Below are 10,437 nucleotides of genomic sequence, written 5' to 3' on the forward strand. Positions count from 1 at the left end.
GCTCTTCCTGGGTTCAAGTCCTCCAACAAGGGCTGCTCCCCAGCTCTGTGATTCCAGACTCGACTCTGCGAGACAGCACAGCAGCCTCCCCGGTTGTGCCTGCCTCCCAGGCAGCCTGGGGCTCAGCCCCCCATCCTGAGTCACTTCTGGGTCCATCTGTCTTGACCTGTCGGCACCCACGGGGTTCCTGCCACCATGGTCTGGGAGGTGCAGGAGCTGGGCCAGGCGGATTGGGAAGCATGTGTTGGCTGAGAAGGTCTGGAGAAACCTGGGCCCATCCCTCCCAGGAAAATGCGCTCCCTCCCAAGCCTGGCCAGGTGGCATCTCCCATGGGCCTGACTCTCCAAGAGGAAAAGACTTGTATCCAATGCTCAGATTGTAAGCAGCCTGGCTCTGCACAGGCAGCTGAGAACGTCTCCAGAGGCAGCCAGCCCAGCCAGGCACCAGGTCCCTAGCAGGCAGCTCTGTCTTGTCACCTCTCCAAATCCATCAGATTTCCAGGCTAGTACAACCCCAGGGGAGTGGTCTGCCTGCCACAGCCTTCCCACAGGCTCCTGTGGGCAAGGGAACCTTCTGATCCCGGAGGCGAGATCCCAGAGGCTCCGCCCACCTTCTCGATCCACTCCTAGGCTCTTGGCCTGCACTCCCATCCCTGTTACCTAGAGCCTAGGCCCCTGCACATGCAGTTCCAGGCCCCAGAGAGCAGCTGTTCCACCCCCAACCACAGCTCCACCTCTAGGGAACAAGGGGAGCCCCAGAGCCTGGGGATGCTCACAGGGCAGGCACAATGAGGTCCCTATTCCGGCCAAGCGGGTGGCTGGGAAGGGAAGCAGGACATCTAGGACCATGGGGGTGGGGAGAGCCTGGACTACTGGGGCTGTGAGCTGCCGGGGGCAGGCTCCCCCGGGCACAGAAGTGCAAGCTAGGCTTCCATCACACCGTGTGGGTGGCCTCCTCCCCACTGCCAGTGCCTCCATGTAGCCCAGCAGACCCCACTCCTGCTCCCCCTTCTCAGCCTGAAGAACATGCAGGGAAGGTGGAGGCAGCCTCGTCCAGTGCTGTTTATTGAGTCCATCAGCAGAGGTGGGAAGACTTCCCATTCACCAGAAGCGGAGTGGCTCATGCTGGGGGTGTGGGCTAGGGCCTTGCAGTCCTACAGAGGACAGGCAGCCGGGTCAGCCCCCCACCCTGGACACACCTGACAGCCACTGGGCACGGTGTCTAGCAGGACACCACCCCTCCTTCACAGGCAGTGTCCCCAAACGAGGGTCAGGGAACGAGACCCAGACAGCCCCATAGGAAGAAGCTGTGCCAGGTTCCTAAGGATCAAGTCCCGACTACTAGCCTGGTTGAGACCTCAGGAAGAGAGAGTGCGAGCTGGGAAGGCAGGGCCTGGCAGGTCAGGGCGGTGGGGGAGGGCGGGTGCAGAATGAGTGTGGTGCTCTCAGGCACTGCCCAACTCCCGGGGCCCCACCACTGGGGCTCAGCCTTGCCCGTCCTGGTAGGGCCGGAGTCAGAAATACAGGGCTGGCTCGCTTCGGAAGTCCGAGAGGTCGTTCTGGTTGGCAGGGGTGAGCTGAAAGAAAAGGCACAGAGGCAGACAAAGGGGCTCATCCAGACTTTAAAGAACCCCCCTCCACCCCCGCCCTGGGCATCTGCCCGCCCCACCCCGCCCTGCTCACCATGACCTCTTTGGACGGTGGCTCCATCTCACTCGGAGCCTGCTCCAGCGTCTGCTCCTGCCACTTGCTGAAGGCCATGGAGTGTTTTGGAGTGTAGCTGGACAGGCCTGCGGGCCAAGTGGCACATGGGTGGATGTGTGGATGCGTGGACATGTGGCCCAGGCTCCCACAGGGCCACCCATCCCAACAGGTGGGCACCCACCTGAGCTGCCGTTTGGTGGCCGAGGGTTCTCAGGCCCTGCGCTGTTCACAAACGAGGCTCGGGGCAGGAAGAGCATGAAGGGCTGCTCCGCGGCCCCATCTGAGCCGGACCCCTCCTCCTCGTCCTCCTCCTCCTCCTGCTCCTCCTCCTCGCTCTCCTCAGCCTCTCCCTCCTCCTCCTGCAGGGAGCTCTCTGGGGGATACTCAAATGTGGTCTGTAGACTCTTGTCGTTAAAGGAGATCTTCATCTAGGGGCAGGAGGCACGTCAGCCAAGGCCCTGCTGCCCGGCCCCCAGGGCTCCTCCAGCCAGACAGAGCCGGGTGCGGTGACCCCGACCCACAAAGCGTGCAGTGGGGGGTGCAGGAGCAAAACCCACCATCAGCCCTTCAGAGGTTGCAAGAGGTGGGGGGCTGCCCCTCACCAGAGAACACAGCGTGTGCAGGCCCAGGGCCACCCCTCCCTGTCTCCAACCCCAGGATCACATCACCCTCAGTGGCCCACCCCTCCCAAGGAGCAGACCCCAGCCAACACCAGGAGCCCAAAGCCTTGGGGTTTCCAGAAAGGCCACTCCCAGGATTGGAGGTCTGCCTTCTCAGGGAAGCAGGGTCCAGGTGAGGCTGCACTTCGGAGCCCCTGTCTTTGCGGGAGGCCTATGTCTCCAGCGGAGCCCACAGCCTTAGCTTCCAGAAGCTCCTCTTGTTGGCAGGGGCCTCTCTCCAGGGCCAAGTTCATATCCCAGCTAGCCGGGCACCTGGACGATCCTGCCCGCCACACGGACCGCTGCTGCTGGGCAAGGGACCAGCAGAGTCAGAGCCAGGACCCCAAGGGCCCAGCGAAGTGCTGAAGCCAGGCGGTCACCATGTGCCAGCCCCAGGAAGCTGGCACCAAGTGCTGTCACCACATTTCACAGCCTGAGTCAGAGGAAGCTCGGGGCTGCACCAGTGACCCTTTCCTCCCACCCGAGCTGCCCATGTGGCCCCCGTCCACACTGCCCACCCTACAGGCTCCAGAATTTCATGCCCAGGCAAATCCTCCCCCTCTCCGTGGCCTCGGAGCCCAGACTGGGCTGCTGGTTCTGAGGGGCAGTGGGAACAGGCACCAGCAGGGGGACCACAGGCTCTGAGGGTCAGGATCCTCGCCCTCGGCGCCCCGGGACTAGGCTCCCCACCAGAGCCACTCGCCCCTCGAGGTCTGCTCAGCAGGGCTCAGCCAGGCCCCGCGGGTCGGTAATGAACATGAGAGCTGCCCGCCTGCAGCAGATGGGAGCAGCCCCGGTGGAGCTCGAAATATTAAACTCCAGGGCACAGGACACCGGCAGCCAGCTCAAGTTCCTCCTCTTCCCCTGGAAGGAGCCAGAGGCAGGAGCCAGGCCCTCAGGCAAAGAATCTGGGGACCCAGGGACAGCAGGATGGGCAGGGGCCTTGCAGGAGGGCTGGGCTCGCAGCCCTGGGCGGCAGAAGGGCCCTGGCCCCAGGGGACACACGGCAGGCCGGCCAGGAGCAGGATGCCCCGCTCCGTAGTGCCAGCATCCAGAAACAAGGGCACACACTCCTGCCATGCCGCCACGCTCCCCCCACAGCCACACGTGTGCACACAGCCCCACACTGCCATGGGCACCTCCAGGGCCCACTGCTCTCCCGGACCACCCCGTCTCAGCACGGCTCCCACACGGACACTAACCGCGCAAGCCACTAGCACAGCCACAGCTCCCCCTGACCTGGCCATCTGCACAGAGGGACAGTCAGGGACCTGAGCAGACTGGCAGACCACCACCAAGGTGGGCAAAACCAGGATTGAGACGTTCACTCCTCTCTCTCAAAGGTGTGCTGCCCCCTCACTTTGCCCTGCCCTGAAGCGGACCCTACCCGAACTTCCAGCTGCCGCCACAGGAGGCCAAGCAGGGCAGAGGCCTGGCATGGGTGATCACCAGAGCTTGCAGCAGCCCACCTGCTGCCAGCCAGCCCAGGGATGGAGTCACCTGGCCCCTCGGACCCTGGACCTCTGGGACGCAGGGACAGAGACCCCAGGAGGAGCCAAGGCAGGATGGGGCCACCAGCACAGGGATGTCCCCGTGCCCCAAGTCCCTGCAGGGAACGGTGCTCCTGGGCATGCGGCATTGTCCCTGATGACCTGGAGTCCCCTAGGCCCATCCCCCGCCACTGAAGAGGCGGGTAGGGCCAGCTGCCAGGCCCTGGCTGGATTAACATGCCCTCATTAGTCCACGTGACCAGCGCCTAGCAGCGAGGCTGAGGGGGCTGGGTGAGGACAGGCATCGAGCCTGGCACAGCCTGGCCAGGCAGAGACAGGGCAGTGCTCACAGGCCAGTCTGCACCCAGCTGGGGCCCGGGGCCCAGGTCACGTCCCACCTCCCCTTCCATCTCCAGGCTCCTTGAATGAGCCCGCCCGGCCAGGCTCACAGGTCTCCCTCCTCTGAGTGCAAGTCTGTGGGTCACAGGACATCCCATGACTCATGCTATGGGCGGGGGCCAGCCTCCAGACCCCAGGCAGACAGAATGGGAGGGGGCGTGGCCAGGAGCTGGCGCCTGTACACACCTGGTCACTCAGCTCCTGGGGACTTTGCCCGCTGCAAGGTGCAGCCAGCAGGTGGGTCCTGGCTAGGCCACTTCCTGCCTCTCACGGGAAGAGCACCCTTTGTTCCCTCACCCCACCCTGCCTATGCACGCCCAGCTTGGGTTACTGAAGGGCGTCCACCCTGGACTCTGGGCTGGGAGCTGGGCTCCACCAGCCCCAGGCTGGGCTGAACATCTGCCCCACCCTGCACTCCCCAGCCTGCTCCCATCCCCCACTCAGCCTGAGTTCAGGGGCCCGCGGGACCACCCCACGCAGTCCCTGCAAAGCTCTCACAGCCACCAGGTGGGATGCCCGGGGTCGAGGGCAGCCCCCAGCCCAGGGCAGGCCCCCGCTGGTGGGGAAGCTGAGTGGCAGAAGGCCCAGGCTGGCTCCGGTGGTCCTGGGGCTCTAGAAAGACCACTGTGGGGTGGCCTGCAGGAAAAGGCTGGGGAGCAGAAAGGGTGAAAAAGGAGAACAGAGAGGAGATGCAGCTGCACGCAGGAGGGGCAGCGGCATCCCGGGGAAGAGCAGGTGCGGAGCAGGCCCTGAGGGCAGCAGCATGGGCTGAGGGGAGGTCTGAGGACCAGAGTGGTCTGCGTGGGGGTGGCTGTTACACCGCAGGTGAGGATAATGGCTCAGTGTTGAGGCTCAAGCCTTGGGGACGTGGCCTGCTTGGGCTCGGCAGAGGACCAAGGGAAGAGGGTGAGGAGGGCAGACAGGAGGGGAAGGAGCCACCAGACAGGCAGGAGCCTGGCCAGCCGGCACCTCACAAAGGGGAGACGCCCACAGCGCCAGCCCCACAGGAGGCAGGTGTGGAGGGCTGTGGGACAGCCCCGGCCACTGGGACAGTGAGGGGCAGGGGCAAGAGGGGGCGCGGCGGCAGCGCCTTGCAGCAGCCAGCTTGGCCATCCAGGTAGGGAGATAGGGCCGCTGCAATTCTGCCAAGAGATAACTAAGTGGGGATGTGTGCCTGGCTGGCTGGGTGCCCCTACCACCCAGGGCAGGGCGGCAGCCCTCCAAGGCCAGGTGAGAGCACTGCGCCCTCCACTGAGGTGCCATCCTAGGGGAAGGCTCCACCCCTAGAGAGCTGCACCCCACCTGCCCCCGGGAAAAGGCACCAGCGCCTCCCACCACTGTCCTGGGTGGCCCCTGAGGTCCTGCTGGCCTCCAGGCCACCACGTCCCTGGAGTGTGGGACTGGAGGAACAGGATGGCGATCCAAATCACAGGCTGGCAGGGGTGGTATGGGTGAGGATGAAGACCCTCAGCCCGAGGCCTGGAGGAGCAGCAGGCGAGTGGGACAACAGGGAATGGGCAGAGCCCAAGGGCAGCCCAAGGTTACCCTGAATGGCTGGGCAGCCGCATGCCTCCATCCCACCCAACAGGTGTTCAGGCTCTTCCTGGGCAGGGCAGCTGGTGCGTGCCCAGGCAGAAAATCACCCCTAGCAGCTCACGATGCTCTGGCAGGGCCCTAGCCAGGCCGCTTGGCCATGCCAGGCCTCATCCATCTGGACCCCTGACCACACAGGCTGGCATGGAGACTGGAGCCCGGCCTGCTTCTTCCTATCACGTCTTCCTGCCCCAACCACCATCAGGACCCTGCCCTGACCTTTTAACCCCAACTTGGCCACAAGTGACCCCCATAGCTCTGACCCCAGCTGGGAAGAGAATGACCAGGCTTAAGGCCGCAGCCCTCCAGTCCCAGAAAGCAGCCGGGCTCACAGGATAAGGGCAGCCAGGTGAGGACAGGGCCTCGAACAGCTGCACTTGGTTCCTGCCCCTCAAGCTCCATGACCTCCTCCGGCCCCCACAGCCTCATCTACCAAGCAGGGAGCACTATCACCTCCACTGCCTGAGGCCAATGTGGGAAAGGACGGCCTCCCAGAGCATCCACGGTCAAGGGTCAGGAAGCAGAAGGAGGAGCAGGCAAGGTGGAGAGGACAGGGGGTGGGGCTGGTGACCATGGCTACTGGCTGACCACAGCACTGCCTAGAGGGTGAGGCAAGGTTAGGCACGCAGGACGGTGGGGGTGGGGCCACCGGAAGCACTGTGGGCGATGAGCGTGGATGCCCGATGGGGCAGATGGAGCTGGCAGGAGGGCCAAGGCCCTCACCCAAGAAGGGGCAGGTGATACAGGGAGAGAGGGAAGGGCCAAGGCCAACTCTGAGGCAGGAAGTCAAAAGGAAGCAGAGGAAGGAGGTGGCACGTCTTAGTAGACAGCAACAGCAGAACAGCAGGTAAGGGGCTCTGGTGACACAGGGCACATCACCCCCACTGCCCCAAGGAAACAGGCTGGGGGCAAAGTTGGCCTAGGTGCGGGCAGCCACAGGAGAAGCCGGCCAGGCACCATCTTGGCTCCAGGGGAAGGTGCATCTGCCCAGTGCGCCTGCTGACTAGAGTCATGTGGGGATGGCCTTGGAATCTGCCCCAGGGCCAGACTGAGGAACTAGCTGCTAGAGTGACTAGGAAGAATCTGAGGAACGTTTCCTCGTGCCCAGAGGGTTCCAGGCCACCAGGCAGCCCTGCTGGGAGAGTGAGGCTCCAAGAGGGCTCCTGGCCCTGCACCTGGGGCTCTCTCTGGCTTAAAGTCTCTCCCCCCCAATGAGGGGAGTGTCTTCAGCACAGCCCAGCATCACACCCCGGCTCAGACAGGCCTGGCACACACCAGGAGCGGGATAAACACTCCCAAGAGGCCAGTCCTGCTAACCTCTGGGCCACTATGCCTCTGGGAGCTGAGAGCCATCCTGAGCGGCTCCCAGTGCTGTGCCCCTAGGCTGAGAGGGAGGTAGGAATCTGACCCCACCCAAATCAAAGGTCTCCTGCCCCTTTCCCCTTCCATCCTGGCACCTGTTACTCGCATAGGCCAAGACTCCAGAAGAACATGCCAGGCTACCCCCTCAAAGCCACATGAGGGCAGGGCCAACAGCTGGACCAACGATGGGACAGGCCTGCCCAGCCAATTCCAGACAGAGCCTCAGGAACCAACAGGCAGACTTGGCACTGGCTTGACTGACTCTCTCCACCAGCCTCTCAAGGTACAGAGCAGGCAAGCTGTCCCCATGGGCCCAGGGTCATTAGGGTTCCACTGGAATCCAGACCAGAGATTCCCTGCCAACTCAGCCTCCCCTGGAGCCTGCATGGCCACCAGCCCCAGCTCCCCTCTGTCCACACAGAAGCTATACCACACCCAGGCTAGGTGTCCTGGGAACAAGGTACATGCTACACTCACAGCTCTGTGACCCATCACCTCGCCCCCTCCCTGCTGGTGACTCTGCCCCACCACTGACCTTCTTTCTTGAGGAGCCAGCCTTGGTGAGGCAGGACTTCTGCAGGGCCAGGTAGCCGCCAATCACCTCAATCTCGTGCACGGTGGGGTAACGCTTCTTCAGTGCTGTCCCCAGGGCAGCAGGTGGCTCCGAAAGTCTGCCTGGCCCCTCCTCCTCAGCCTCCCTAGGCCTGGCCTCCCCATTGGCCTGCCGGGCCGCTGGCTTCCTCTTGGGCACCACTGTGAACGTGTTGCTCCCTCGGTGCTGGAGCAAAGTGGACTGCTCAGGCCTGGTGGGTTGTGGGTGGTACTGGGGAGGCCCACCAGCCCCGGAGCAGGGCAGTTTGGCTTCTTGGGGGAACTCGTCCTCCGAGTCTACCTCGTCAATGAAGGTGACCGGCAGCCCTGGCCTCCCAGGCTCCCCACCATTCTCGGCCAAGCCGGGAATCCTGAAGCCCTGGGTAGGCTCAGCTTCAGTGGCGTCCAGTGGGGACGGGGGTGGTGAGGATGGCCTCTGCCACCTAACAGCCGGGTCCACAAGGGCACTGGCTGGCCTGGGGCAGCCCCCCTCCTCAGCCTCCAAGGGGCTCCTCCCACAGACAAATACACCATCCTCTCCAGGCACCTGCTGGGCCTCACGCTCCTGCTGGGAGGCCCAGCCAAGCTCTCCTTCTGGAGGCCCCACAGACTGCCTCCCTTCCCCAGGGTGGGCTCCGGAAGCCTTGCACTTGGGGATGAACACGAAGGAGTTTTGGGAATTCATGCGAAGGCTGGCCAGGGCCCGGGCCTGGAGGTCCCCAGTGGGGATCGTGTCCACGTCTGGCTTGGAGGCCGGCCGTATCTCGAAGGAGTCGTTGGCGCTGGTGGCCGAGGAGACCCACTGGCGCTGGCTGGGAGTGGCACTGGCAGGGCTGGGCGTGAGCAAGGCCGGGGGCGCGGCTGGAGTGGCACTGGGGGTCCCGGGACTGGGGGACGGGTGGGCGGGGGCCTCCTCGGACTCCACCTTTGGCTTCCACTCGCCCGTCCCAGGCGCGGATCCCGCGAGAACGTTGGCAGCGCCGGCCCGGGACTCCAAGCATGCGGGCCCGTTGGGGAGCTGGCGAGTGCCCGCGCTGCGGTTCAGACCTCGAGGATGAACAGTGAAGGAGTTGCTGCTGGTCTTGTGCAGGAAGTCGCTGCGCCGGGGCCCGGGGCCGGGACCTGCGACGCGGACCTCGGGCTCCAAGCAGGCGGCGCGCTCGCCCACGCGCGGGACGGCGGAGCCAGGGGAGGGCGGAGGCGCGGGGCGCCCGCGCTCCGGGCTCCCGCGACGGCGCGGTACCACCGGCGGGTCGAACTTCTGGAGCAGGCGGCTCACGCGGCCAGGAGGCGGCGGTGCCTCGTACACGAGTACCTCGGCGGCGCGGATGCGGGCGGCCGGGCTGGGGCTCCGATCCGGGCCGGACGCGGGTGCTGGCGCCAGCGGGAAGCCGGGAGCCGACTCGATGATGAGGATGTTGTCCGCGCGGATGGTGCGCACGCCCGGCACGAGGCGATACAGCTCCAGCAGCTGCTCAGCCGGCCGCACCCCCGGCCCCGCCGCGCCCGCGCTGCCGCCGCGCCGCGCCCCTAGCCGCCGCTCCGACTCGAGCCGCATGAACGGGTTCTCGCGCAGCGGGCCCAAGCTCTCCGCCAGCACCAGCTTCTCGGCGGCAGGCCCCGCGGGCTCCGCCTCGCCAGCTTCGGCGCCCAGCGCCGCGCCTCCACCCAAGGCGGCCAGCTTGGCCCGCTTCCGCTCCAGGATCTCCCGTTTCCAGGCAGGCATCGCGGTGCGGGGGCCCGGGCCTGGCCGCCCCAAACCAGCCATGCTGCCGAGCGGCTGCCGGAGCCAGCGCGCACCGGGAACTGCGGCCACCGCCCGCCGCCGGTCTTCGCGCCCCGGCCACGCCCCTCTGGCCTCAGCCCATTGGAAGAGGCCCATTCAGACCCGCCCCGCACCCGGAGGGCCCACCTACGGCGGGGTAGGATGGCCGGCGGTGCTGATTGGAGAGCTCTCCCGACCCCGTCTTCCCGCAGACCTCACTGGACAGCGCCCGTCGCCGGAGCCGGCCCCCATTGGGGAGGCCCCATTGGACACGCCCCCTACGCTTCACAGCGCTCTTTGGAGGCCCCCACTTCCGCCTCTGCTCCTTCGGCCCGCCGCTGCCGCGGGGCGGTGCCCGGAGGAGGCGGGCCCTGACCGGCCGGCGGACCTATACCCCTGGACACCTGGTGGCGGGTGCCGTTGACCGGGCTCAGTCCTTCCTTTTCGTGCCAGCACTCAGCCCGCCTATTACCCCTCTCCAGAAAGCTAGGTGAAGGAAGGGCCATCCTAGGACCAGAGGGCTGTCCCGCTCCCGTAGGCAGTGCACCGGCTGTACACACCGGCCTGCCGCCTCCCGGTCTTGGTCCCTCTCGGGCGAGGGACTGCCCACCTGCGGTCCTCGGTCCCCTACGGGACTTACGGAGATGCCAAATGCGGGAGCCGTACCCAGTGCTGAGAAATTTCTCAGGAATCCCTAGCCTTTGCCCAACCCCCAGAATCCACTCTGTTGCTCAGACAAGTGAGCTCTGCCCACACTTTGTCATCCAGGGCCCACCAAACACGGACCGCAGTGCAGAAGCTGTGAGTAGGTACAGAGGAAGGGCCACAAGCAGGGCCACAGCTCTCCAATGCAGACAGAGCCACAAAAGCCAGGG

General features: G+C 65.4%; 1 protein-coding gene across 2 annotated transcripts; it reads right to left on the minus strand.

Moving 5' to 3' along the window:
• Positions 1 to 1,037: 1,037 nt before the first annotated feature.
• TPRN (taperin) lies at positions 1,038 to 9,622 on the minus strand. 2 transcript variants are annotated; one of them, XM_064490798.1, is made up of 4 exons: positions 7,742 to 9,620; positions 1,885 to 2,131; positions 1,683 to 1,789; positions 1,367 to 1,576 (listed from the first exon to the last, which is right to left on the minus strand). In XM_064490798.1, exons 1-4 carry the CDS (start codon positions 9,563 to 9,565, stop codon positions 1,514 to 1,516), a joined length of 2,241 nt encoding a protein of 746 aa, XP_064346868.1. In that variant the 5' UTR covers positions 9,566 to 9,620; the 3' UTR covers positions 1,367 to 1,513. The 2 variants fall into 2 exon arrangements, with proteins under 2 accessions (XP_064346869.1, XP_064346868.1); XM_064490799.1 differs by lacking the exon at positions 1,885 to 2,131 and having other exon boundaries at positions 1,038 to 1,576; positions 7,742 to 9,622.
• Positions 9,623 to 10,437: the final 815 nt, after the last annotated feature.

Source organism: Camelus dromedarius, chromosome 10 (assembly GCF_036321535.1).
Source record: "Camelus dromedarius isolate mCamDro1 chromosome 10, mCamDro1.pat, whole genome shotgun sequence".
NCBI classification, from domain to species: domain Eukaryota; kingdom Metazoa; phylum Chordata; class Mammalia; order Artiodactyla; family Camelidae; genus Camelus; species Camelus dromedarius.